At 43.7% G+C, this 25,031-nt stretch overlaps 2 protein-coding genes across 3 annotated transcripts in view; one reads left to right on the top strand and one right to left on the bottom strand.

Annotated features, from left to right (window-relative positions):
- CDC25C (cell division cycle 25C) overlaps positions 1 to 25,031 on the top strand; it is a 391,961-nt gene that overhangs the window by 56,380 nt on the left and 310,550 nt on the right. The gene's annotated exons all lie outside the window — the stretch shown is intronic.
- DAG1 (dystroglycan 1) overlaps positions 10,636 to 25,031 on the bottom strand; it is a 64,200-nt gene continuing 49,804 nt past the window's right edge. For both annotated transcript variants that reach the window (XM_080987120.1, XM_080987121.1), the window contains exon 3: positions 10,636 to 15,671. In XM_080987120.1, coding sequence (XP_080843246.1) covers positions 13,284 to 15,671 — 2,388 coding nt within the window. In that variant the 3' untranslated portion in view covers positions 10,636 to 13,283. The remainder of the gene's footprint in view (positions 15,672 to 25,031) is intronic.

Raw genomic sequence — 25,031 nt, 5'->3', positions numbered from 1 at the left:
ATATATCTTACACATTACACCAGAGATCTAAAAGGTATCCAAACAGTAGGTTTTATTAGGAATGCAGTGAAACAGCTTCCTTGTCTGAAAGTTGAAGGAGCTTAATTGCAGAAGAATATGTGGTAGTGCAAAGCATTATACAGTATTCATTCTGCCATTGCTCCATATTAATCCTTCAAACTGTCCTATATTTAGAACAACTCTAAACTTAATAACAATTCTAGATAAATTATGGCTCGCTTCTATTGCATGTAAGTGTAATATCTGATTTGTTACTATGCCTCTTGAAGAGTAAGCCTCTCCTTGTCACTTTGGGGTATTCATCTGCCATCTCTGGTTTGTACATGTTAAGAGATCTGACTATAAATGTTTTTCTCCTGGTCTCTAATTTTTATCATTAGTCCTGTTGATTTAAATTATTTGGAGGAAACCAATCCATTCTTATAACTTGTGCTCTTTCAAGATTTGCAGCACCTATACAGGTCTACCCAGAAGAAAGACTTGTTGTTTTCAATAGGGTTTATTCCCAGGTAAATAAATATAGGATTTCAGCTTTAGGCTGTAATCTTATACATTCATCTGGGAGTAAACCCCATTTAATTTAATGGGATAAATTTCTGAGTAGACATAGAAGTGTGCTGATCATCTAGTTGCAAACTCTGTTGGAATTATTGACAGCTGAGAGATTATAAAATAATTCAGCGATGGCAATTCATAGAATCATAGAACTGTAGAGTTAGAAGGGATCCCGAGGGTAATCTAGTGCAACCCCCTGCAATATAGGAAACTCAACACACGGTCCTCCTATCCAAACTGAAGCCATACCAGGCCCTGCTTAGCTTTGCAAATGTGCTAGCAAGTTTATTGCTGCACCAAATGAAGATTCTGGATCAGGCCATATGAGCAAAGAAGGTTACAAGAGGGTGCACATCCAGCACCCAGAATTGCCCATTTCTGGATCTGGACCTTAGACATACTGCCAAACATATGACACCAGCTGTCATACCACCTATCATCGCGTGAATAAGCTCAGGTGCTGTGTTTCTGCCTTAGTAGGTAAACAATTTTGAGCCCAGCCTTCTATAGGTTTTGGGCTACAACGCCCAGCCAGCACAGCCAATGGGCAGGGATGATGGGAGTTGTAGTTCAAAACCTTTGGAGGGCACCAGGTTGCAGAAGGCTGGTCTAAGCTCATATAGGGGCCATGAGTTTGGCATAATTTTTTACACTCAATAGCAACTGTGCAGCCTGCTACTGTGTACAGGCTATGTTAGACCAAGGCCAGACCCTCTTCGTTTTCTACTGTACAAATCTTCATCTCTTACTTTTCTAAATAAATAAATAAATGGTTGGATTGGGGCATGTATGTCCATTAGGTTCAATGTGGAGCTAAACATCTCTTTCATATAATTCGACAGGGCCTAAATTTGCTTAACTTTGTTTGGTTCATGCTCCTTGTTAGTGCAGGGGTAAGATGCATACAAAGAGTAGACTGGAGGATTGGCAGAGCTGTTGGGAATTGGCACTGGATTGCAACAGCTGCTGTGTAGGATTCTGGCCTGCTTTGCAGAAAGAGCTTAGGGGAAAGACATACTTGTTAGGAACCCCTTGCTTGTCTTTCCAAGCCCATTCCTTGGAGCAGTGTTTGCAACAAATGTTGGGTTCCCAATGCCAGAGGGTAATCCTTTCCCACCAAGCTCAGAGCTTCTCAGAGATGGATCTCAGACACAGCTCTGTTGTCAGGGATCAGCTGGAGAACAGCTGCCTGTAGAACAATCTTCTCAGTGTGGGTAGCAGACAGCAGGCCAAACGGGTAAACCCAGGAGGAGACCCACCCCAGAAAACCTGGCCAGGAGCCTTGACTGCAATGCTATCTTTCCAGTCCCGTTCATCACCCTGCTGAACTTCCCATACAATATGGCCTCTCCTGACACACCCATGTCTTTTCTAAATTGCCACTTGCCAGATCCAGCTCATCATTAATAGCCTCTCTGCTGGACTGTTACACCAAGTTCAAAGGCTGAACACCCATAATTCCCACACACCATCCTCTCACTCCTCCATTGAGGCCCTGTTCAACGGGGGAAGGACCTGTTGCCCCAGGTGTTGCTGGTCTCAGGTCCCCACTTTGGCTAAGCTGGCTGGGGCTGGTGGGAGTTGTAACCCATCAACAGTTGGGGAGCCATAGGTTCCCCACCACTACTGTTAATCAATGATACCTTTTTGCTGTTGGCATTTATGGAGCAGAATTAAGGTAGCCTATAGCCTATCATACTTCTACCATAAAGCTCATGTCATCCATAGCAATGTTAAGCATTGTGTACTGCAGCTGTATGGAGAAAACTGGCCTGAATGACATTCACATAGACATAAGTGGTACCTCGGGTTAAGAACTTAATTTGTTCTGGAGGTCCATTCTTAACCTGAAACTGTTCTTAACCTGAAGCACCACTTTAGCTAATGGGGCCTTCCACTGCCACCGCACCACTGGAGCACGATTTCTGTTCTCATCCTGAAGCAAAGTTCTTAACCTGAGGTACTATTTATGGGTTAGTGGAGTCTGTAACCTGAAGTTGTCTGTAACCTGAAGCGTCTGTAACCCAAGGTACCACTGTATTTGAATAATGTGTGAGATGACTTCTGTGAAGTATGGTATTGCTTTATGGTGCACAGACTACCATGGAAGGATATCCTGGGCTTGATAACCAAAGAAAACGGAGGCTAAGTATGGACATGTATGATGTCCATTCATATGAAAATATGTGTAATGATGTGATGGCTGTTGTGGGTGCTCCTCATTGGTTTTCAGTGGTGTAGTTTCCTGGAAAAATATTAGACTCATCATTTAACATAAATAGAAATTGTGTCTGGGAAATCTTTTTTAAAAGTTAAAAACAAAACCAGTCTTGGCTTATTCAAAAGAATATTGTGAGGATGTATGACTAGCAGATTACTTAACCCTGAAAGCAGATTGCTAGTCAGCTTGGTGAAAAAAGGAAATGGATCCAAGGGAGAGATACTGTAGCTGAACAGAAAGAAACATACTGTACTTCCTTTAAGAATGAGATTTCTACCTATTGGACTCATATTAAATAGGGTAACAGTGTTTAATTCTAAGGTGCAGAACTGAGACACTCTATAGGAATCTCTAATATGATCCTAACATGATGACACATAGTTCAACTTGACACTTAGAAATACACAGTGAGTGAAACGTTTCTGCCTTTTACTGTGCATAAGGCCACATTCCTACACACACTTACCTGGGAGTCTCATCAAATGCATTCGGAATTAGTTCAGAACTTAATTCGTTCTGGAGGTCCATTTTTAACCTGAAACTGTTTTTAACCCGAAGCACCACTTTAGCTAATGGGGCCTCCTGCTGCTGCCACGCCACCGGAGCACGATTTCTGTTATCATCCTGGAGCAAAGTTCTTAACCCGGCGTACTATTTTTGGGTTAGCAAAGTCTGTAACCTGAAGCGTATGTAACCTGAAGTACCACTGTATGGGGACATCCATTGTGGGACAGATCTACCCACTATGAATTTGCCAAATACTTTTTAAAAAGTCACTCAGTTTTACTGTTCTTGAGTAAGTAGCAGAAGTCTAATCTATTCCTTCCTATGCAGCCAGCAATTCTGTGCTCCTAATTCTTCCTAAACTCCTAGTTTAACCATTGGCATCATGGGCCACTCCCTGCCCGACTCCTCTTGCACCTGCCCTTTATCCAGGCTCTGCTCGGCAATTTGCTGTCTGGCTTGTGCCTCTTTTATAGCTACACTCTAAGGAGTGGGAAAGCCAAGATGGGGAGAGTGGGGGCGGGGGCAGAGAGGGAAAAGACAGGCACTTGGCTCTGCTTCAGTTGTGTGGTTCAAAGGCAAATATTTCTGCTGGGCAAGGGAAGCCTCTTCTGCTCTTGAAGAACGACGACAAGGCGGGGGGGGGGGGGAAATACCCAGGCCTTTCACAACAAAGCAGTTCAGGCTGCTCCTCTGTGCCCTTGCAGTCACGGCAGGAGGCAGAGTTTTTAAAAGGTCTGCCACTGAACTTTGGAGAGAGGCTCGGATGGAACCAAAAATAGGGAAAGCCTAACAGTGACCGTGATGGGCATACAGAGCTGTTGAGCTGCCATCACATAATCTTGCAGAAAGCTCCCGAGGGAGTTGGTAATTTCCCTGCACCCCCTTTGCCTGATCATGAGAGACAGGTAGAGCACAAGCTGACTGTTCTCCCAGTATTCATAATCACATCAAGGAAGTAGGTTAGTGGAAGCTGTCACTGGCTGCAGAGACACAATTTGGGATGACATGTACAGAGCGGCAGATGCGGCAGGGAAGCGAACAGGCGTCCGCAGCACACGGGAGGTCAGCACTGTCTTATCAGACCACAGGAGAGGGATCGTCAGCCAACAGCAGCTCAGGGCAAAAGCGCTCCAGAAAAACTCCCCAAGGCCATGCTTGAACTTCCTGGGAGGCAATGCTCCCCCAAGGAAGGCAGAGCTCGGCGTTATGGCGGAGGCAGCGAAGCAAAACCCAGCACTGAAGCCTTCTGTGCCTCACCCTTGAATTACAGCAAATGCTGCTGGAGTCAAGTTACAAAATATAAAATTTGCTCCACCCACGAAGGCTAAAAATTGCTTGTTTGTCCCCAGCGAGTTTGGGGCAGGCTTGATGCTGGGCCTCTCAAATGAAATAATTTTTTATTTTTTATTAAAGAAGAAATAATGAGCAGCCTGGGGTGAGGTGAGGAGCTCCTGAGCAAGTTTCTCTTTAAATGTAGCTAGTCTGGATAAGGGAGGGAGCCATGTGATGTGGGTAAACTTCTGCTGTTAAGAGAGCCATAAATAGGGAAGGCCTTTTACAGAACCTTCCCTTCTCCCATCCTGGCAGAGTTTAAAATAGATGGGATGGGCTTAATGACTGCTTGTAAGCTTGCCAAAGCGAGGCCTGGAGCAAAAAAGCTTTGGAGCAGCAACAGGGACTGGGAGGGAGGGAGGGAGCACACAGCCTAGCCGTGCTTTCCTGGCCTTCTGCAGCAGGAAAGCTAACAAGGCTGGGCTGGGAATCTTATCAGAGGCGCCATGTGCTCCCCTTTCTCTTTCTGCAGGCACGCACATACACAAGACTAGCAAATGGCACAGACTCCCAAAGAAAGAAGGGGGGGGAGCTGCTCTGACAGTAGTGGGTACGGCTGGCGGTGGAACACATGGAGGCCTGCCACTCAGCCTCTTCAGAGGAGATGCTAGAAAGCTTTTAAGCATCCATTTTCTCATTCTCTCCACATTCTCCTTCTGAATGCGGCCTGATTAACACACGGCTGAACAATCCAATTCATAGCCTTAGGGTGCAGCAGGAGCCACACACCAAAAATAGCAGCAGGAAAGTTTCAAACTTGCAATTGCTGAATGCAAGAAGGCAGCAGCTGCACAGTGCTGCCAATTACCCACCTTGACAGAGGCCGATTTGCCTTCCAGAGAGAGAAGACAAACCACAGGCTCCATTCTATACTTCATGTCAATCAGTTGCCCAAAAGATGCATGCAAACCATCCTGGGCTTGCAGCATGCCCTAAGGTAGGACCTGTGAGTCTGCACTGCTGGAGTTAAAACAAGGCTTGTGGCAAGTTCAAGGTGAATCAATCTGTTGTTTCCAGGTGTGCGTTTTTTTCTCTGCAAGAGCCTAATGCACAACAAAGAGTCTTGTGGCACCTTCAATACGTAATGTCAAATGCAATGTGGCAGATGCTTTTGTGGACTAGAGTCCATCCACTTCATTGAATGCATGAAGATTTTCCTGAGTGGCTGGTATAGGCACATGTTTTAAATGATTTCAAGCTTGTATTTTTCTCTTGCTGTAACCTGCCCTGGGACTTTGTGGTGAAGGGAGGATAACATACATTCTTTTTGGGGTAGTGATGATGGTAAATGATGAGGTCAGAGGAAATGCAATGCAAAGAAGTGCAATAGTCATTCCATTACTAACAGTGATAAATCACAAAGATTGTGTAGTCCAATCTTCAATTTGTGAAGATAGCCTTAAAAATCTAAATATTAAAAACTTAATTTTGTCCTACTTACGATGAAAATGGAAAAAGGATGTAGAAAATTGGAAAAATGTGACATTAACATGGCTGGTCAGAATAGCAGTAAGAAAAGAAAATATCACACCCAAGGGTCATGAAGATGAAAACCCCACACACTCACTGGCCTGGGCTCCCCAGGAGGGAAGATGGAATCCTGTGTGTTCTATATAGCAGCCTTCACCAACCTGGTGCCCTCCAGGTAGGTTTGGACTACAATTCCCATAATCCCCCATCAGCACAAGCTAGCTGTGGCTGATGGGAGTTGAAGTCCAAATATGCCTGGAGGGCACTAGGCTGACAAAGGCCAATATACAACATAATCGTAGAATCAATTCTGAACATTCGTCCAGACACTTAACGTGATAAAGAAATGCCTTCAGATCCATTCTCGCAGTAAGAGGGATCCTTGTGTGGAGAGCCAGTGAGGAGGAGTGGGAAGTGCTGGATTAGGATCTGGGAGATCAAGATTCAAATCCCTACTCAGGGTTGTTGTGAGGACAGAATGGAGATGGGGAGAAGTGTGTACCCCACCGGGAGCGCCTTGGAGGAAAGGTGGAATATAGAAATAAAAATCATAATGATAAAACATTCCTGGTGTGTGGGTGTAACACGGGTGAAGAATTTTTCAGCCCAAGGGTTGCATTCCCTTGTGGGGCTTCATGCCAGTGGTGGGTGGGAACAAAGGCAAAAGAGCAGTTAGTGCACTGGACACTTGAGGTCAGGATGAATCAGAGGTTTGCATGTACTGAGATTTCCAGCCAGGGAACAAAGAGGCACAGTCACAGTTCAAGGCACATTCCAGTCAGGCAAAGGCGGTCAAGGGAGGGTATGGAGGAGCAGGATTGGAGACAAGTACAGCCTGAGGACAAGCGTGTCCAAGGAAGAGCCCAAAGACCAGACAGAGATGCCTCATTTGGCCTCCAGGCCTGAGGCATCTCCACTCATCCCATGCGTCTCTGTGAGCAGAGCAGATTACAGAGATGTGCTATATCCAGGGAGGATCTTTATAATATGCAAGCACCCACCCTCCCTGCCTATACCCATTATTGTGACAGGCATTTTACTAGTTAATAAATCATGTCTAACTTTAAAAAAACCCCCACCAAAAACCAGACACATTTTAGGAAGATAGCAACACAGTAAGCAGAGTAGCTAACAATACATAAGCAAACCACCAATAGTAACTTAGAAGGAACTTCTGAATCATTCCTTGTATGTTGCAGTCCAGTTTGGCATATCCAGGGCCTTGCAAGGACACGTAACACAGTAGACTGTAGCACTAGATTCACTTCAATCCAGCAAGCCAATAAAGTTTACCAGTTTCCAGAACAGTGCTTGAAAGCAAGATGCACACAGAATCAATAAAATGTCAATCTTATTGACTGCGAGTCCATACCTACTACACATAAAATGTATAAATCATCACAGCTTTTTGCTCTATCACCAGCTGAGCATTTGAAATTTGAGCTGCAAGCTGAGTTCTGGTCACATGGTATTGTTTCAGGTTCCTCTGAGGATGAGCAATGTTTGAACCAATATGAATTTTGCATTTGTGAGCAAAGGAACGGCAATGCCTACCAATTAGGTTAAATGTCACAGAGAGATTTGCAGAAACTGATTTAACTTGCACGGTGTGCAAACCAGTGATGGAAATGGATTGCACATCTTGCCAGAATTCCCTCATCTTTTGCTGGTATGCTTAAACTCATTGATTGATGTGGTTAAAATGTTTTGGGAGTACTCTGCACCTGGCTAACCATGGCAGCTTTCACCACTGGTTTAAAAACAAGTACAAATAAGGCAAGTTCTTGGTTCAAAAAAGATGAAACGAGGTTGGTGACTTTTAACAACAACTGTGCATTAAGTTTTGTGGATAATAATAGTAAGAGCTAGTGCTGCCATGAATCATTTCATGCTGCAGTCTTTTTAGAGGTGGTTAAGTTGAATGGCTAGTGTGCAACTGCTGTCACACAGGAACACCTCCATAACTGACCTTTGGCTCATTTCTGTGACTGCTTTACTATGGCCATTAAATCATTTCAGAGTCCTACCTGTTCTATGTGTTGTTGGTCCTCAAGGATAAACATATCTGAAAAATCATCGGAGCACAAGCTAATTTCTTCATCACTTGTCCTGTTGGTGTTGTTCATTTTAAAATTATGAGCATGTTTAAATCTCACTCAGGGTCAAACAAGTAGGTTGGTGTTGTGTGGATCAAAACTGGAACCACAGGAGGGAGAGGGTTAACCCTTGCCTGCCACACCACGGTTCCAAAGATCATGCTGCCCTCCCCTTTCCTCCAAATATAGTGCTTGGCATCCCCCTAGGCATGATCACCTCCACACCTGCCCTTTAAAGTGTGTCTGTAGGACAAGCATGCAAAACCAAGCAATGGGTTGTATCCAAAGTAGAGCTATGGGACTTGTTTTGTCAGTGCAAGGATTTCTGCTTGCACAATTGAACTTTCCCCTCTCTTTTGCCCACCATGCCTCCGCTAAATCTGTTCTAAGGGTTCCCCCAACCCTCCAGAACAGATGTGGAGAGGGCACACATGGGGAAGAAGTGAAGGAGTTCCACCATGCAAGCAGAAATCCTTGTACTGACGGAACAAGTGCACTGGATACTGTTCTATGGGTTGTATCTAACTCAGAGAATTGAAATTAATGGTCCCAAGTTAGCCATGTCCATTGATTTCAATGGGTTTCCTTGGAGTGTGGCTAATGTTAGTTACAGCTTGAAAGCTAAAGGAAAATGAAAAGCACGGAAGTTGAGATCAGTGAAATTGTTTTGGATGTAACCAACAACGCCACTAGCTCCAGAACATAAATGGATTGTGCATTATAACCTTGCACACCCTGATCCTATGCATTTACTCATAAGTAAATCCCACAAAGGGTTTAATTAGATTTGCTTCCAAGTGAGCAAGTATATACGGTAATTTTAACCAAGCAGCATATACATATTTAAGAACATAAGAAGCTGCTCAATGTCCGTCCACCTGTTCTCACCATGGCCAACTAGACTCTGCAGCAACAGGTATTCAGAAGCAAACTGCTGCCACCCATAGAGGCAAAGCATAGCCACCATGGCTAGCAGTCACTGATAAGGCAGATTCATGCATGATAAAGCTAATTCTTTTTTAAAGTCATCCAAGTTGGTGGCTATCACTGCTTTGTTTTTTTAATCTTCTAAGGGACTTACTCTTTAATAAGTGAAATCTGGTCTGCAGCCATAGTGTGTTCCTGTGTACTCAGTTTCACTTTGTTCAATGAAGCTTACTCTGCAATAAGGCTTGAAGCCTTAACAATGTAGAAAAATATTAGCTCGTGCAGGTAAAAACCCAGTAAAACCAAATACAAACAGCTAAGTGTTGGTGACTTTTATGTGCAGGGAGCACCACTTTCCTATAGAATTGAAACTGTGGTACGTTAATACTCTAGTACATCTCATTTTATTGATATTTATTACTCTAGCTTAGTAATTTTAGGGTATAGAACAGCAGTTGAGATGTTAAAGAAATGGATAGATGTTTCAGACGTGTTCCCAGTATGAATTATAGAAAGGGAACAGGAAAACTGTAAACCTTGAATCAAAGGAGTGACAGTTTAAATGTTCACTATGAAGCAATATAAATTAAAAAGGTGGATATGAAGTCCAATTCTCTCCTACCCTATACCTTCTCCTAAGCCAGCATCTTGCAGATCTCTACTAAGGTTGTTGCTCTAGTCATCGGCAGGGAGAAGCCCATTCTTCCACTGCTAAGAGGGCAGAAAGCAAGCAAAGGTATGAGGCCATAAACTGCAAAAAACAAAAACACCATCCAGTATTGCTTTTACACAGTACAGTTGTCCTTTGATGACTTGGGACTCTTACTGGACTAAGAGATTTAAATTCATGTTCAGCCAAGAACACACTGGGTTGTCTTGATTAAGGGCTGCAATCTTATACCCACCTAACTAGGAGTAAGCCCCATTGTACTTATCATGTACATCACCATACCTCTATTTCTCATCTGTAAAATGGAACCTAGTGAGCTACAAAATAGGGTTGTTATGAGGATGCATAAGAATTGAGACGCACTTGACAAAACAACATAACATATATTTGTAACGTATATGGAGAACGGTGCCTTGGTATTTGAAGGCTGCGACTCCAGGAATCTTTTATTGGTTTGACACTCAAAATAATTCCTTCCAGTAACGCAACCTTTGTACTACTTGTCAACTTCACTCTGACCTTTTTCTTTTTTTAAAAAATGGAGAAATAAATCTTTCTTTCATCACCGGGGAGGATTTAAGCAGATATCATTGTGCTTTGTTTCTCACATCTCCTAAACTGTAAAATCTTTAAGCCAGTAATGAGTATACAGTCTTGAATTATGCAAAGCAGAATGGAGCTCACTTACCGCACTCAACAGAGCACCCTCGAGATCAATGGGATTCTTCTCCTGCACTTTCTACAGCTTCTTTTCCAGTCTGAGCTTTCTATGTTATGGGAATATTGTGTGCTGGGAACCCAGAGGGGTCTAACGGAAGAGCTCACTAGCCTCTGCGTTTGTAGTAAAGTACACTGGTTTATTTAGTTGATATGTTTCTTTACAGAATGCAGAAAACACATTTTTAAAATAATTATATAAGGACATAAAAACACATCAGTGGTTGGTGAACACTTTTAATACAAGATTTTCTCCCACCATTACAGTGTCTAGTGGCATAAATAAACAGCACTGGTGCTTAGGGGGAAGGCGGCTGATGAGAATGCCATTGTTATTATTCTGTTCACTGCCCCTTCGCCTCCAGTTTCTATGGTGACAGGTAGGCCCAGGCCTGAAACCGTTTGCGCTTGCGCATGACCATTATAAAGTGGCATCAGTTGCTAGGGACAACGGCACTGTTTGGAAGGCCCTTCTAACTTGCAGCATTTGGGCTTAGGAGGCTGTGTGTGTTGATAACTTGGAGACATCTGAAATGCAGGCCTGCCAGTATAGATTTTGGCACTGTGCTGCCATGGTCGCTAGCTTGTGGGGGGAGGCATTCTTACAAACGTATTTCTAGTGTCTGTTCAAAAGCAGTCTGCCCTAAGTGGTGCCACTTAATCCCTTTCCCTTCAACCAGCTCCCCTGTGTGTGGAGCGGAATCCATCGCTTCTCCTCATCTGAGACACACACCAACTTTCAAGCACTGAAGGGATAGAGGAGAGGTGTGTTGTTGTTTTTTTAAGGGAAAAAAAACTTTGTAGGGCAAATCTATACCTGTCAAACTAGACAAAGGCTAAACCTGAAGCATTCTTTACAGTCACCCTCACTTCAACACAAACCCCTCCAGCCCACCTCAGGGGGCAGAAGCAGAGTGCAGAACTATATGGGGCCATAGTCAAATTAACAATTGTTTTAATAGACAAAATCCTATTCAATCAGTCAAAAAAAGGCTTGATGGGAAATGCCACCCTAGCAAGTTCAGAGGTGAAGGCCATTTTAGCCATTCATCCACTAGTGTGTTAACTGGCCATGTCAGCACACCATCATACTTTGCAAAACAGTCAATATGGCTTAAAAGTGTCTGCTTTGTGTGCAAAGTCAGCCAGAGGCTGCCCAGCCCCCAGCCAGGGGATGGACTAATTATTGCAAAGGGCTTTTCCTCCCTCTAATGTACCAAAAATAGTCTCAAATGGACAAGAAAAATTAATAACTCATGCTTAAAATCATTTTGTTGAAAGGGGGGGGGGGAGAAAGGCATGGGGGTGACCTTGACAGTCACTCCAACTTCCCAGGAGAGACATGTGGAAGTTCATTTTTTTAAAAAGGCAAGAAACCTAGACATGGCTCTAATATTTAAAAACAATGACTATGAGAGACCAAAAAGAAAGGGGAAAAAACCCAAAATGAGCAAAGCAGTCAGTCCCGTTGAATTGATACTAAGAAGCTAAGCTCATACAAACTGCTGGCAGCATTACCATTTTTAATCACTTTTTTTTAATAAAACAATTTGAGGCTGTATCAAAAATTTAGTAAAAAATTAGAGCTGAGAGTTCACTGATTTTCACTATGAACTATTTCTGGCGCGCACGAGTTTTTTATTTTATTTTGCCAACCGCCAGACAGCTACTATTGCGTCTGTGTGTGTGCAGAGGACAGCAGTGAGTGATCGGGGGGGGAAGAGGGACTGTTCCAATACTGTGGTCCAGGAGGAGTCTTGATGTGAGGAAACTGCATTACACTACATAAAAATATTGCATCTTCACCAAAATATCTCAAGAGTGTTTCGAAAGCCAAAGGATGCCTTCCAGATGAAAAATCTCAGCACAGCACCATGACCCTTGCAGCCTGTAGCTACCACTGTTGGGGCCCCAGTTTCCGAAAGGCAGCAAATGCTGCTACATAGCTAGATTCAACCCTCTCTCTCGCTTCTTTTTTCTTTTTGGTAATTGCAAAGAGCTCTCCAAACTCCATCCCTTTTTCAGAAACCTACGGCTATCGGCCTGGCATCGGTCCAGCAATGGCAGGCTGGAGCAACAAGAGCTCGCTCTACAGTTTGCAAAAAGGACCCCAGCTGATGATTGAACTGTATAATGTGTGAAAAAATAGGATTCCTTTGATTAAAAAAGACGGTCCCTCAGCCTGACTGGCATTGGAAACACCCCTGGAGCTTATTTGTAGTAAAGCATTTCCCCTCCCCCTCCCCATTCTATACATACAAGTTTAGGTAACAGCAATTAAATGTAAAAACTTAACATTGACCTCAGAAAGTCCTCCGGTTTTAATTTTTTAGGCTACATTTCATGTTATGCCCTGTAGCTAGACACACGTGAAATAGAAAAAACAGTACAGTTAGTTTTAAAGGCAAACAGCAGAGACCCAGCGTGCCACCCCTAGCGCTGCCTGCATGTCCAGCCATTCTCCCTTTGCACAAGATGCTTCGAGACGCCTGCTGTCAGAAATACTTTTTGAGCCAAGTAGATTCCCCCCCCCCCATGAATAAACAAAACAAAAGCTGTTAGGCAAAAATAAAATCAGTGTCCCGAAAATTCCACAAGCACTGTGGTGTAGCAAACGCATTCGGAGAGAGGGCCTGCCGGGACCGGGCTACGTTTGAGCTTATGTATGTTGGTTTCCTAATTGGTAACGGATTCGCAGGCCACCGACCCCTACAGACAACACTGGTGTGGAACTATAGGCCCCATCTCCGCAAGCGCCTCTTGTTCATTAAGGGGGGACGTAGGGAGGTGGAGACCTGTATGGGGTCATGTTCTTCGGACGGGAGCCTTTGCCCTCCATGGGTGCTGTAAAGGGAGGGGGTGGCTGGTAGGGCGGTGCGTTGGGGTCTTCGTCTCGCAGTGGCGTGTACTCTCCTATGGTGTCTTGGTTGAGCGGGGTAGTTTCTGGCATATTCTGATTTGGGTACTCTGGGGGCGGGAGAGGGGCTTTCTCCTCCTGTAGAATCAGTGGCATGCTGGAGGAAGGGGGAGGCTTGGAGTCATCCAGCTCATCGGCAAAGATGATGGGCACTCCCTTCTTGATAAAGGTGGCTTGGTCTTCTATGGTGAGCTTGCCTTTTCTCTTCTTGCGATAGCAAATCATAGCAATGATCCCAGCAATCAGCAGGATCGCTGCCACCACCACAGCGGGGATGACCGTGTGGAGGTACACATCGTCTTCGCTCGTCTTTTCTGGATCCCGTGGAAGCACAACTGTAGGCGGTGCCGTTGTAGGAAGTCCTTCTCTATAGAAAGGAATAAACTGAATGCGTCCGCAGCTACCAGCACCAATAACGGAAATGTTCTTAGCCGGGAACTCTGGCGCTAAGGCATTCTTGAAAGCGTGGCTTGGCTTGCCAGAATTATCAGCAATTTTTCTGCTCATGGTGCGAATCATCTCTTTGGGGCATGGATCCAAAGGCAGAGTATTGTTTGTCCACTCAACTACAATGGAGCCGTTGACAATGTTTTCTATGGTAATAGTGCTACTGTTTCTGTCTCCGAGGGCAAAAGCCAACTTCTTCACCAACAAAATTTTCTTATGAATGTCATTGACAACTGTAGTATAGTCTCCCTCCAATGCGGCTTTAAATTTAACGGGAGGCACCTCGTCGGCTCCAAGACCATGGACAAATATTTCAAATGCATCCACTGTTGAAAGGCCCCCTTTGTCTGTGGCATGCATGAAAAATTCATGCCTGCCTGAGTGTGTGCGATTGGGTAGTCCATACATTAGCTGACTAGTGCTATTGAACTGCACCCACGAGTTTTCTTCCAATGGCTTCTCATCTTCTAGTTTCATGGTCAACTGCAGTTTATCGGTGGTGGTATCTTCCTTGTCATAGAAAGTGTCTGAAGGTATCTTGAGTTCAAAGTACGTGCCCACCCACGCATCAACCCTGTCAATGTGGTTTTTCAGTTCTGGCGGATCATTGGGCACACGGGGAGTTCCAACTGTAGTGGTGCGTATGCGAGTTGGTGGCGAAACTCTTTCTGGTGGAATGAAAGGCGATTTAGTAGTCCCGGGAGTCTTTGGAGGTCGAGGAATTTTGGTGGGTCTGGGAGTTCTTCGTGTCGTGCTCGTGTCGGTGGTTGATGGTGTGGACGGTTTTGGCGTGGTTCTTTTTGGTTTCTTTGTTGTGGGCGGTGTAACTGCTGCAGTAGGTTCAACTTGCCCAGTCATTGTTGGCCGGATCTGGACAGGGGTAGTAGAAACTGCTTCTATCATTCTGGTTGGCTGAATTGGTCCAAGGGTTGGTGTCTGAACAATGGCACCTCTTGTTCTAATAGTAACTGTGGGTTTCCTAGGCAATGGAACAGGCTCTCTTACTGGAGGAGCTGTTGTTTCAGTGGGAGGTGCAATGGCTGGGGAAGTGGGTGTAGGAACAATTCTAATTGGCGGTTCTTGGAGGGCTGTTGTCGGAGGTCCAACAGCAGTCACAGGGGTTGGTGTAGCATTAATCTGCCGCCTTATTCTCTTTGGAAGATTAGGCTTCTTGTTCGCAATGTGCCAGCCAACCACGGGGTAGCCAAGATGAGCAGACATTGTACCTTCCTTAGCTGGAGATTCAACATTGCTTATGTTTGGGACACTATTCTGGCTCAAAGAACAGCCTAGTTTCCAAGATAGTAAGGCTCCATTTTCCACCACTTTCTTTGCGTTCCCTGGGCCAGCCATGAAGGCTGACATGTCAAAGAGTCTATTATTTACAACGGGAACCAATTTCATGTTATAAAGTTCCACTTCTGAGAAGGTTTTCATTCGGTTTAAAAGTTCAATCCTCTGCTTTGGTGTCATTTTTGTTAAGTCAGCATCCAAAATTACAGTCAAAATAGTGACTGGTTCCTCTGCGCTACACACAAATGGTGCTACTTCATTCACATCTTGTGAAGCCACCCGTACCGACTGAGGTTCATTATGATCTTCTGGGTGAACCTCAATGGAAAAGACATTGGTGGTTTGGGGCACATAGCTTCCATTAGATACCAGATGCATTGAATTCACTGAGATATAATGAATGCCTTTATCTGTATCAAGCGGGAGACCTTCCAAGGTGCTACTCTCTGGTTCCCAATGCAACCAAGAAGGCAAAGTTTCTTTCCCAGCTTCGGTAATCTATGAAAGAGAAAGAAAGAAACAGTCACAGGTAGTTACAACATTCGTTAGAAATAAGTATAACAGTAAACTCTGGTCTTTAAAGTTTGTGCAACAAGTGTTTAAGAACCCCTCCAGCAAGTACACATGGAATGTAAATCTTGAGCAGTAGCTCAACTTAGGTCAAAGAGAATGAAAACAACCAAATTAATAAATTAAAACAGGATTGAAAACAGACACTCACTTGGTTGCCTAGGGCCTAGGCTGAGCCCAAGTCACCTACAGGTGACTAGGCAGAGAAACTTTTGTTAAAGGTAATGCTGGCTCTTTTTGCTTTTTAACTCAATAATTTTATTGATTGATTGATTGATTGATTGATTAATTAATTATATTCAAAGGAGCCCAGCGTGGTAAAACAAGTGATAAAACCATAAAAACATCTTCAAAACAATTTCAAGACAGATGCAGATGGGCAAAAAATTTAACTGAAAAGGCTTGTTGAAAGGGGACGGTCAAATAGGTACCAAAAGGTTTTTCCTAATAAAAAGAAAACACATAATTGAAACTCTTCAACTATCAAATTTGAAAGTGGTACTTAAGTCATGCACTCAGTGTGTCTAGTGTGTTCCAATGTAGACAGAGGACCCTGATTTTTCACTGCTTCTTTACAGTATGCCCAGCCATTTTCATTAGGGCAACATGAGCGAACACAAAGTTCTATCAGAAAAGTGGAAAGATACGTTCTGTGCCAAAGGGCCACCAGGAGCCAGAAAGAACAAACAAGAGTCCCCTTTTAAGCTTCCTGCTGGTGGTTCTGTTAGACCAACTTTATTGCTTCAAATATACATAATTGAAACACTCTAGAAAAAGTTTTTGCAGAAACTTAAGGACACCAGTTAAGGATTCAAGTGTACTAAGGTCTCCTGAGACATTTGTATTCAGGAACAGAACACTTGATTATATACTTTCTCATAAGTAACTCTGTTGCATGACATGCGGCAGTGGTTAGTTCTCAGAGTCCAGTTACATATATGAATGTATGCTCAAAATCCTCTGGCCTACTTTAGGAAGTGGAAACTTAATGTAAGAAAAAAAAAAAGAAAAAAGCACTCCCATATGTCAAAAAAGGATCTTATTAGAAGTCACTGCACCTAGTTCCTCCTCTTTGATTTCTGTTCCTTATTTCTTCCATTTCCCCTCAATTATATAGCTTTCAGTTATAATCCTGTATTTCTTGGTGTTGTGGATAGGAAGGAAGGAAGGAAAAGAGGCATGGATGAAACCTGTATACTTTTGTTGGTTTCATGGGAAGCCATGGGACCCAAAATATCAGTTAGCAGACTGTATATTTACTGGGATCCTGCTTTTTCTATAGCCATTTGTTATCAGAGTAACTATCTGATAGCATGCCAAGCTGAGTTTTCCTTCTTCAAAATAGATGGGAAAGCTATATAAAATCTATTTCTGTGTATGCTTTGAAACCAAGAGAGTCCCAGCAACCATCCTGCCTAGCAGGAGGAGGAGGCACCATTTTGGTTCCATTTCAGGCAGCAAAACATTTTATGACTGTTCTATCTGTGATCTTTACAGTGCATGGTGCACCTTCAGTATTAAAATAATATTTTAAAACAAGTAGCAATGTTGATTTGGTGTCTAGAAACTGTATCCAACAACAGGGTCATCTTATTTTATTGAGGTTTGGTTTTTTGGCATTCCAATGTATTTTTTTGATTGGGGTTTTGTTTTTTGCATTACAAGGTATTCTGAGCCCATGAGTAGAATCTGGGTCTTTCTAGGTACAGTTCTAAATGACTTTGCTGCAGTCTAGTGCACAGCTGTGATTAAGCTCTCAGAGTAAAAGACATTTTTGTTTTTCTAAAGGTCTGTAGAATTCATATATATTTCATGATTTGCCAAAACTCAAATTTATACTTTGCTGCCATACAGCAAAAATGGATCCATTGCATATGTACTGTACCTCCCTCCTCTTTAAAAAAAAGGAAGCAAAAGGGGGGAAAAATAGGTGAACTCCCCCCCCCCCCAAAATACTACTCCCATAACAGATAGATATCCCAATCCCAACATGTTTCAGACTGTACAGTCATTTACTGGGGAAATATTCAGTGTAAATAATAGTAACTCAGTTGTATCTGCCTTAAGATGGTTCGCATTTAACTAATGTGATACATGCAAACTGAGCCTAAATTATGAAAATACTCTCTCATTCTGGCAGATTGCAAGTATTGTTTAGCCCTCAGAACAGCTAAAGTTGAGGAAACAATTACATTTCAATATCAACAACATTATACAACACACAAACACATTTTACAAAAGGAACAATTAAATACTTTTTTTGGAGAAAAATTACATGAATCACTACAATAGATAATGGTTTAGATTTAATTTAGATAAACTGATTGCGACCAGCAGTTTTGATTTTATTTTTGGTAAGTGGTGTGTTAACAAGGTAAGGTAAGAAAAAAGATGAATACCACAGATAGGTGAATGGAAAAGTTCGTTTTCTCAGAAAACTTACAGTGCAGTCCTTTATGTGTCTACCCAGAAGAAAGCCATTTTCATTTTACTCTATAAAAGCAGGTTGCAGCCTGAGTGTAACACTTTTGTCCCACTGACATCAATGGAAAAATTAAGCAAATGCTAAAATTCATGAGTTAAAAAATGTTTACTTCTGGCCAGATCATTCCCCGTTTTTCTACAAATACTGCCAACCACCTGAAGGTGCAAACATCTCAGTAAGCAAAATGCTATCTATGCTAGCTCCTTCTGTCTTGGGTCCTTGATATTAACAGCTTTCTCTTGAGTAGTTAAAAGTGTTTGTGAACATTCTGTGATATCACAGCAAGGCAGCCCCACTGAGAACATTTTCAGTCAGGGGACAGTATCTGCTAACTGCTGAATATACTGCTCCCTTTTGAGGATTCATGTTTTTTTTAAAAAATCCATTTTAAGAAATGCCTTTAAAATTATTATTGTTATTATTATTACTCACAACCACTATTAACATGAATGTTTAAGTAAGGAGAAATTTCAAAATGTATGCCCAATTCTAGAAATGTTTCAACCATGTGCCTTCCTCTTTTGTTCACTGCAGTCACTGGGTCACTGAATCAGTTCAACAAAGCAAGGAATGCAGAACAGAACTGCCCAAATTTTGCCACCTTAACATTCTTCAGCAAGAGTAAACTCCAGCTTGGCAGAATGACGGCCGAGACCAGCTGTCAGACAGTGTGAGCCACACCTTAAATTTAAGCCCCTTACCTTGTCAAGGTACCATATGTGGAAGTGCTTATAGAATATTTCACACTTCCTTACTGCAACTTTAAACCTTACTGAGGTAATGCTTGTATTCAATTCTGTCAAAATCACATTGCCAACTGAAGAGACACAGTACTGGACAGATTTTAAATGGCTATCATTTTAGAAACTAGGTGGAAGCATGAAAGAACACGAATTTGATATGCCTGACTCACAAGCAGACATGTAGTTAAGTCTCGAGGTGATACTGCATAGAAAGATTTTATACTTGGCATCTTTACAGCACTTTGAATATTTCAATAATATATGTGAAGCTTCTTAGTTTTTGCAGTGGGTACCAAAGGTAAGCCAGTATTGCTACTATCCACACTACTGTATTTTCTGTAATTATAAGTTCTTAAAACGTTTTACTGTTCTATTTTAAATTGTACCCTGCCCTGGGACCTTAAGGTGAAGGGCATGTTGTGGTGGTGGTGGTCAACAGCAGTGATCTGCATGAGGCCTACTAGTGAATAGCCGAGGCAAAGTCTTCCCAGTGCATAACTTACATCCTTAGATCTGAAACTCTCCATTGCCGCTGGAGCTCTACTCTGCCTTTTATCTGTGACAGACTTCGGGAAAGAGAAGCAAGAAAGCCAATGAAAGCTGGCAGAGTGCCCTGTGGGCACTAAAGCTGAATACTAGGAGAATGAATCCCCCATGGTTTCCAAGTATTAACATTATCACTTGAGGGGTGCAAATGATTTTTTTTGGGGGGAAGCACTTTGGTACTAACCCAGCCCAATACAATAGTTAAGAACAAGAAAGGAACTACGAATTGCAGGTATCTAGTGTTACATGTGAACTGGATCAAAGACAGATACACACCTTCAATTTCTAATTGAATAATAAAGCCAATAAATAAATAAATAAATAAATGACAACAAAAACAACATACTATTTCTGCTTCAGCTGATTAGTACTATTTTCAAGAAGTATTCAAATCTGAGGGACAAAGATGAGTAATATTTCCCGCATGATGCTAAGCAGGAATGAAGCAACAGTATGTTGCTTCCCTCATAAAACTAAAGCAGCTTTGCAGAACTTCCTCACGCTAGAGTTCAGGAAATAAAGTTAACTCTAGCTTCTTTAAGTGCATTTCATACTATGTAGTATAGTATTACGGCCTCTAACTTCAAAAAGGAGACATGCAGCCCAAAATTCTAACACCAGACCTTTATGACAACCACAAAGTATGTTTCCCTGCAGCATCCACACAAGCATGACTATAATATGTATAACTCTGGACAGAATCTGAAACAAGCTAACCACTACCAGTGCAGTTTATGTAACTGAGCTCCAAAAGGCAAATGCAAGTAAAAATAATACCAAGTATGGATTATGCACCAGACACTGTTTATGTATGGGACTGGTGCCCTTTTCAATATGGCTTTCACTGCTCATCCTTGCCCCAAGTGTAGCAGATCACTGACAATTTATGCCTATTTAAATATATACAGATTTCAATTTCTTTTCTTTACTCCTTCCCCGATAATCAAAGAAGATGGGCGACAAAGCCAATTCTCAGATAGTGAAAAGTGCAAGATAACTTTCTAGCACCATAATTTTGCCAAAGTGTAAACCAGGGTTAGTTTTTCCATAATATCTTGCCAATGCTGCAGCTGTGAACTTAAGAAAACCCCTGCAGGATCAGACCAGCTGCCCATCTACTTGTCACTCTGTGCTTCAGATGCATCTGTGTGTCAAGGGACTATTATTTTGTTAATGCCGATTTCCACAAACAAACAAATCCCATATACAGTAATTGCATCCTCACACATAGTAAACTTTGCAAGCAGTCAGACTATGGCTTTGACAGCCACAATATTTTTTACTAAGATTTCACATACAAATATAAACCCAAGAAACACTTTTCTAGTCATACCGCATATATTGGCCAGAATATGTAGTGGAATCTAGAAGAAATTCCATGGTTAAAGCCTCACTTCGGTGTGTACAGACAAGTGGCTACATTAATTCCTAAAAAGTGCATGGCTGTGTTTGTGATACTGCCTCCCCATGCTATCTTAGCAGAATAGAAAGATATTCAAGCCTAAAATGACTACAGATGGATAGATGAAAGAAGGCAGAAAGGGAAAAGAAGCTAAAAGGCAGAGAGTCAGGTCACTAAAACCTAGGCAGATTGCATGATTCTCAGATTATCATATCAAGACTCCTATACAGCTGGCTACTTTTAAGAAAGAACTTTTACCACTAATTTTGTTTTTCTGAAAACTTATAGCTCTGAACACAAACTAATAAGGGTTTGTTTTTGAAGGATACAGTCCTCTCAAAACAAGAAAGGAGAGGCTTTGAAAAGCGTGTTATTTGCATATTTGAAAGCTATTGAAGAACTACCATATTTTTCGCCCTATAGGACGCACTTTTCCCCCTCCAAAAATGAAGGGGAAATGTGTGTGTGTCCTATGGGGTGAATGCAGGCTTTCGCTGAAACCTGGGGAGTGAGAGGGGTCGGTGCGCACCAACCCCTCTCGCTCTCCAGGCTTCGCGCACCTCTCCGCAAGCAGCAGGAGCCCAGCGCTGGGCTCCCGCCGCTTGCGGAGAGTTGCCTGCATGCTGAAGCCTGTGCGTGCTGAGCTCAGCACGTCCAGGCTTCGTGCACCTCTCCGCAAGCAGCGGGAGCCGGCGTGGGCTCCCACGGCTTGCAGAGAGCTGCCTGTTCTGGGGGCTGGGGTCGGGGGAAGCTTGGGCTTCCCCCGCCCCAGCCCCGCGCCTGGGGGGGAAATAATTTTTTCCCCTTTATTTCCCCCCCAAAAAACTAGGTGCGCCTTATGGGACGGTGCGTCCTATAGGGCGAAAAATACGGTAACTGAAAAATTGCAATGTTCACCATGCAAGAGAATCAGGTTAGTCAGTTACACCAGAAAAAGCATTTTTGACTCTCACAGTCACCATTCTGCTTTCATCCATTCAGTTGTCTAGTGAAGTCACCAAACCTACATCTTCCTCCTCAAGACATTGTTTCTGCCACACACTGAAATGACATGCAGACAAACTTGTTCAACTGTTAACAAGCATATTGCCTCCCTGCTTTTGATTGCATAAAAAGCCCTAGATACAGTAAGCAACAAGACTTAGGGAATCTATTATACTAGCTTTGGAACAGCAGCATTGGCTACAGGCCCTATCCAAGCACAATTCAAAGTAGACATCCCCAGAGATCATCCTCTTGAGCATGAGCTATTCAGAAATGCCTCAGCGACCCGACTCCATGTTCCCTGCCAAGTGAAGTAAGGGAAGTGGTAACCTGAGACACTCAAACCTTGTTACGGAGGTCCCTTCCAAGAGAGGTTTGCTTGGTGCTGCCTTTTTATTTTTGGCACCAAGTGCATACTTTAAGAAGGTCTGGGCAAGGGACATTGTAAGAAACCTTTCATATATTTTGTTCTGATTTACTGATTTTACTGCTCAAGTGACTGCTATTTTTATTGATCTAGGTTTGTATTGGTTTCATGTAAGCTACATGTAAGGGATGCGGGTGGCGCTGTGGTCTAAACCACTGAGCCTCTTGGGCTTGCCAATCAGAAGGCTGGCAGTTCAAATCCGCACAACGGGGTGAGCTCCTGTTGCTCTGTCCCAGCTCGTGCCTACCTAGCAGTTTGAAAGCATGCCAGTGCAAGTAGATAAATAGGTACCGCTGTGGCAGGAAGGTAAATGGCGTTTCCGTGCACTCTGGCTTCCATCATGGTGTTCCGTTGTGCCAGAAGCGGTTTTAGTCATGCTGGCCACATGACCCAGAAAGCTGTCTGTGGACAAATGCCCGCTCCCACAGCCTGAAAGCGAGATGAGCGCTGCAACCCCATAGTCGCCTTTGACTGGACTTAACCATCCAGGGGTCCTTTACCTTTTACCATGTAAGTTACTCTAGGAGTAAAACAAACAAACAATAGGAGGGACATATTAGTTCTTCCTTTAAGTATTATTTCTTCCACGCCATTCAGACGGCATGAAGAGAGGGTAGGGATGTGCATGCTGAGCCTGCTCATCTATGCTCCCCCCCCCAATCCATGCAATGGGGAGCTTGTCTGCATAGGGGAAACCTACTGAACATACGCTGGCTCTATTCGTGATTCGGAACCCTGCACTCACACCCACTCTCTCTATGAGACCTTAAATAGAGGAAATAGTGGGCTACTTGCTATTGTAAAGGGTAAGCCCCTAGAACGGTACAATGTAACCCAAATACAGTGGTGCCTCGCAAGACGAAATTAATTCGTTCCGCAAGTCTCTTCGTCTTGCGAGTTTTTCGTCTTGCGGTGCACGGTTTCCCATAGGAATGCATTGAAAATCAATTAATGCGTTCCTAGGGAAACCGCCTTCAGACCAGGTCCGGGGACAGTCTGTCCCCGGACCTCTTCTGAAGGCTGGGGGGGGGGGCAAGGGCTTTTCTTCCCACCCCCAGCATTTTAAAAAACCCCGGGACAGCGGAGGACTTCTCCGCTGTCCGGGCGATCTTAAAATGCTGGCGGGCGGCATTTTAAAATCGCCCCGGGACAGCGGAGGACTTCTCCGCTGTCCGGGGCGATTTAAAAGCCCCTGGGAAGGCAGGCAGGGGGGACAAAGACTTTTGCCCCCCGCCAGCCTTCAGAAGAGGTCCTGGACCTCTTCTGAAGGCGGGCGGGGGGCGAAAGTCTTTGCTCCCCCCTGCCTTCAAAAGCCGTCCGGGACAGGCAGGCAGGGGGGAGCAAAGACTTTCGCCCCCCGCCCGCCTTCAGAAGGTGTTCCCTCCCCCCCGCCCAGCTTCGGAGCACCGTTCCGAAGCCGGGCGGCGGCGGCAGGTGTTCCCTCCCCCCCGCCCGGCTTCGGAGGAGCCTTCCGAAGCCCGGCGGCGGCGGGAGGTGTTCCCGCCCCGCCGCCCGGCTTCGGAGGAGCCTTCCGAAGCCCGGCGGCGGCGGGAGGAGGTGTCCCCGCCCCGCCGCCAGGCTTTGGAGGAGGTCCGAGGACAGTGGGGAAGACGCGCTGCGCTTCCCCGCTGTCCCGGAGATTTCCCTATGGGCTGTCGTCTTGCGAAGCAAGCCCATAGGGAAATTCGTTTTGCGAAGCGCCTCCAAAATGGAAAACCCTTTCGTCTAGCGGGTTTTCCGTCTTGCGAGGCGTTCGTCTTGCGGGGTACCACTGTAAATGAAATTAATTACTGAATGCAAGCATCTTAGTTCATAAAAGTGATCAATTTTCTTGGGAAAGGGTTGAATAGATGTGTGTATTGAAAACTCCCTCTCCCTCTCCCCCACAGCTTTGCTGCTGCTGCTGGCGTTTGACTTCTGGGAGGTGCTTATTCCTAGATCTTGACAACTGAAGCCACCACAAAGCAGAACATGGAAGCAGTTGAAGGGAGGGTCTGATACAGAAGAGCGGCTATGTGAAGCCAGAAGCGGGAATGTCAGTGTGCAGATGCAGCAGTAAGTGTTTAGGGTGTTTGGACTCAAATATATCCCCAAAGTAACTTTTTTGGTTATCACATATTAATGCTATCCTGTATTTCAAACCCTCAAGCAATTCAGTTTGAGAAGCAGTTATGTTCAGCGCTGCCTGCCCACTATCATCAGCACGTCTGTGAACTCTGCCATTTGATGCAAGACAGAAATATCTCCTTGGATGCTAAGAAAAAGCCTGCTTTTGTTTCCAATTATTACAAACAAGCATATCTCAAGCAGCTTTCATGGAAGATGATCATGTTCCTATGACTCATGGCAAAAAAGTAATTTGTACTCCAAATGGAACAACAGTGATTTAGAACAATTTAGATTTCTAAAATTGCCATCAAGCTATTTATGAGGTAATGCCTAGTGTCAACAAATGCTTGAAAGTAGATTAATACCCTAATCACAGACCACCTTCACCCCTGCCATCTATAAAACTCAATGCCAACTTCTTGCTTCTGGAATGGATTTGATCTTGTCAGTTTTTGGGATCCACAGCACATCTGTTACTTCCTTTCAATGCACTGCCCAATTTACTAATTTGTACTCCATCTCTGGGGCTTATATTCATGCTGAAATCCATTATTTACAAGCCCCACACCCAGTATCCCGGATACTACTGCTA

The sequence above is a fragment of the Podarcis pityusensis genome, assembly GCF_964106645.2.
Source record: "Podarcis pityusensis genome assembly, chromosome: 2".
NCBI lineage: Eukaryota > Metazoa > Chordata > Lepidosauria > Squamata > Lacertidae > Podarcis > Podarcis pityusensis.
This window is presented reverse-complemented; position numbering and strand designations above follow the sequence as displayed.